At 43.6% G+C, this 1,340-nt stretch overlaps 2 protein-coding genes across 2 annotated transcripts in view; both read left to right on the top strand.

The window, feature by feature from the left end:
- Positions 1-1,340, top strand: part of LOC111632568 — a 74,713-nt gene that overhangs the window by 7,568 nt on the left and 65,805 nt on the right. The gene's annotated exons all lie outside the window — the stretch shown is intronic.
- LOC111632564 overlaps positions 165-1,340 on the top strand; it is a 2,166-nt gene continuing 990 nt past the window's right edge. The window contains exon 1 of the mRNA XM_023377030.1: positions 165-1,259. Coding sequence (XP_023232798.1) covers positions 165-1,259 — 1,095 coding nt within the window. The remainder of the gene's footprint in view (positions 1,260-1,340) is intronic.

Raw genomic sequence — 1,340 nt, 5'->3', positions numbered from 1 at the left:
GGAAGTCCATGTATGCGAACCTACACAAACTAATCGATCTTGAGAACGCTCTATTTAATACGGACCCGGAGCTGCTGGGGGTCGTCAACTCTAGAGTTATAAACTTGCAGGAACAGGTCCAGCAGTCACTTCGCAAGAGATATGACAAGAAAATGCTTTGGATCATGAAAAATCAGAAGAAGCCGCGCAAGCACAGGCTAAAGAATCCGATCGTCTGCTGGGACAATATTAAACCTCCGGAAGAAATGGTTCAGGTATTCAAATTCGGACCTATGTTTGCTCCGAAGCCCTCGAAGATCTCAGCGCATACCATCATTCCGAACATCGAAAGGCTGCTTGTGCCAATTAAGGCTCAACATAAGGATTTCTTTAGGTGGAACACAGCTCTCAGCAAAAGAATCAAGCAAACAGACAACAAGGATAATGAATTCTGGACAAATGTAAGCAAAAGTAAAGAATGGCTCCAAACTAACAAAATAACCCTTACAAGAGCAGACAAAAGCAGAAACGTTGTTCTTATGAAGAAACATACATACACTAAGTTGCTCGAAGAATACATCAGTTCTACAGAATGCCGAACAATAGATGAAGGATATTTAGACAAGCTCCAAAATAGGGTTTCCAGGTTCACCAACTCAGCATTAGCTAAACACCTGCATCTAAGGAACGCGACCATGCAATCACCCGAGATACCAAGGCTATTCGGCTATGCTAAAACCCATAAACCAGGCACGCAAATCCGGCCGATTGTTGACAAATCAAGATCTCCAACCCTACCTATTGAGAAGGGTCTACATGAGCTCCTTAAAGGCCATTTGAAAGATTATAACTACGCCGTTTCGAACACGCGGGAACTCATCACTAAATTGCAGAATATCGCTCTGAAGGATCAGGAATTTATTACAGTTCTCGACTTTGAAGCTATGTATCCTTCCATTAAATTGGAACCGTGCTTCTGTGCCCTTAGAGATTTCCTTTTCCAAGCCTCTCCACCTGGATACCACAAGCAGGTGTTGGAGCTGGCCCACCTTATGTGCTACACCTCATTCTTCACCTTCAACCAACGAATCTATCTTCAAGAAAGGGGAGTACCTATGGGTAGCCCCCTCTCTGGAGACCTCTGCGAATTAATTGTAAGAAAACTGGATAACCAAGTATTACAGTCCTTCAACGCGGAAATCGTTCTCTATACGCGCTATGTTGATGACATTCTTATCATTTGGAAGTCCAAGCCGGATCTGAACACCGTTCTTCAGATTGTGAACAACAACCCTTTTGGACTTAAGCTTAAATTAGACCAGCAGGATGACAGGATGGCCCACTTCCTGGACCTCAATATC

The sequence above is a fragment of the Centruroides sculpturatus genome, unplaced genomic scaffold (assembly GCF_000671375.1).
Source record: "Centruroides sculpturatus isolate CEXI.00-Female unplaced genomic scaffold, Cexi_2.0 scaffold722, whole genome shotgun sequence".
Taxonomy (NCBI): domain Eukaryota; kingdom Metazoa; phylum Arthropoda; class Arachnida; order Scorpiones; family Buthidae; genus Centruroides; species Centruroides sculpturatus.
The sequence above is the reverse complement of the archived record's forward strand: the minus strand, read 5'-3'. Positions and strand labels throughout refer to the sequence as shown.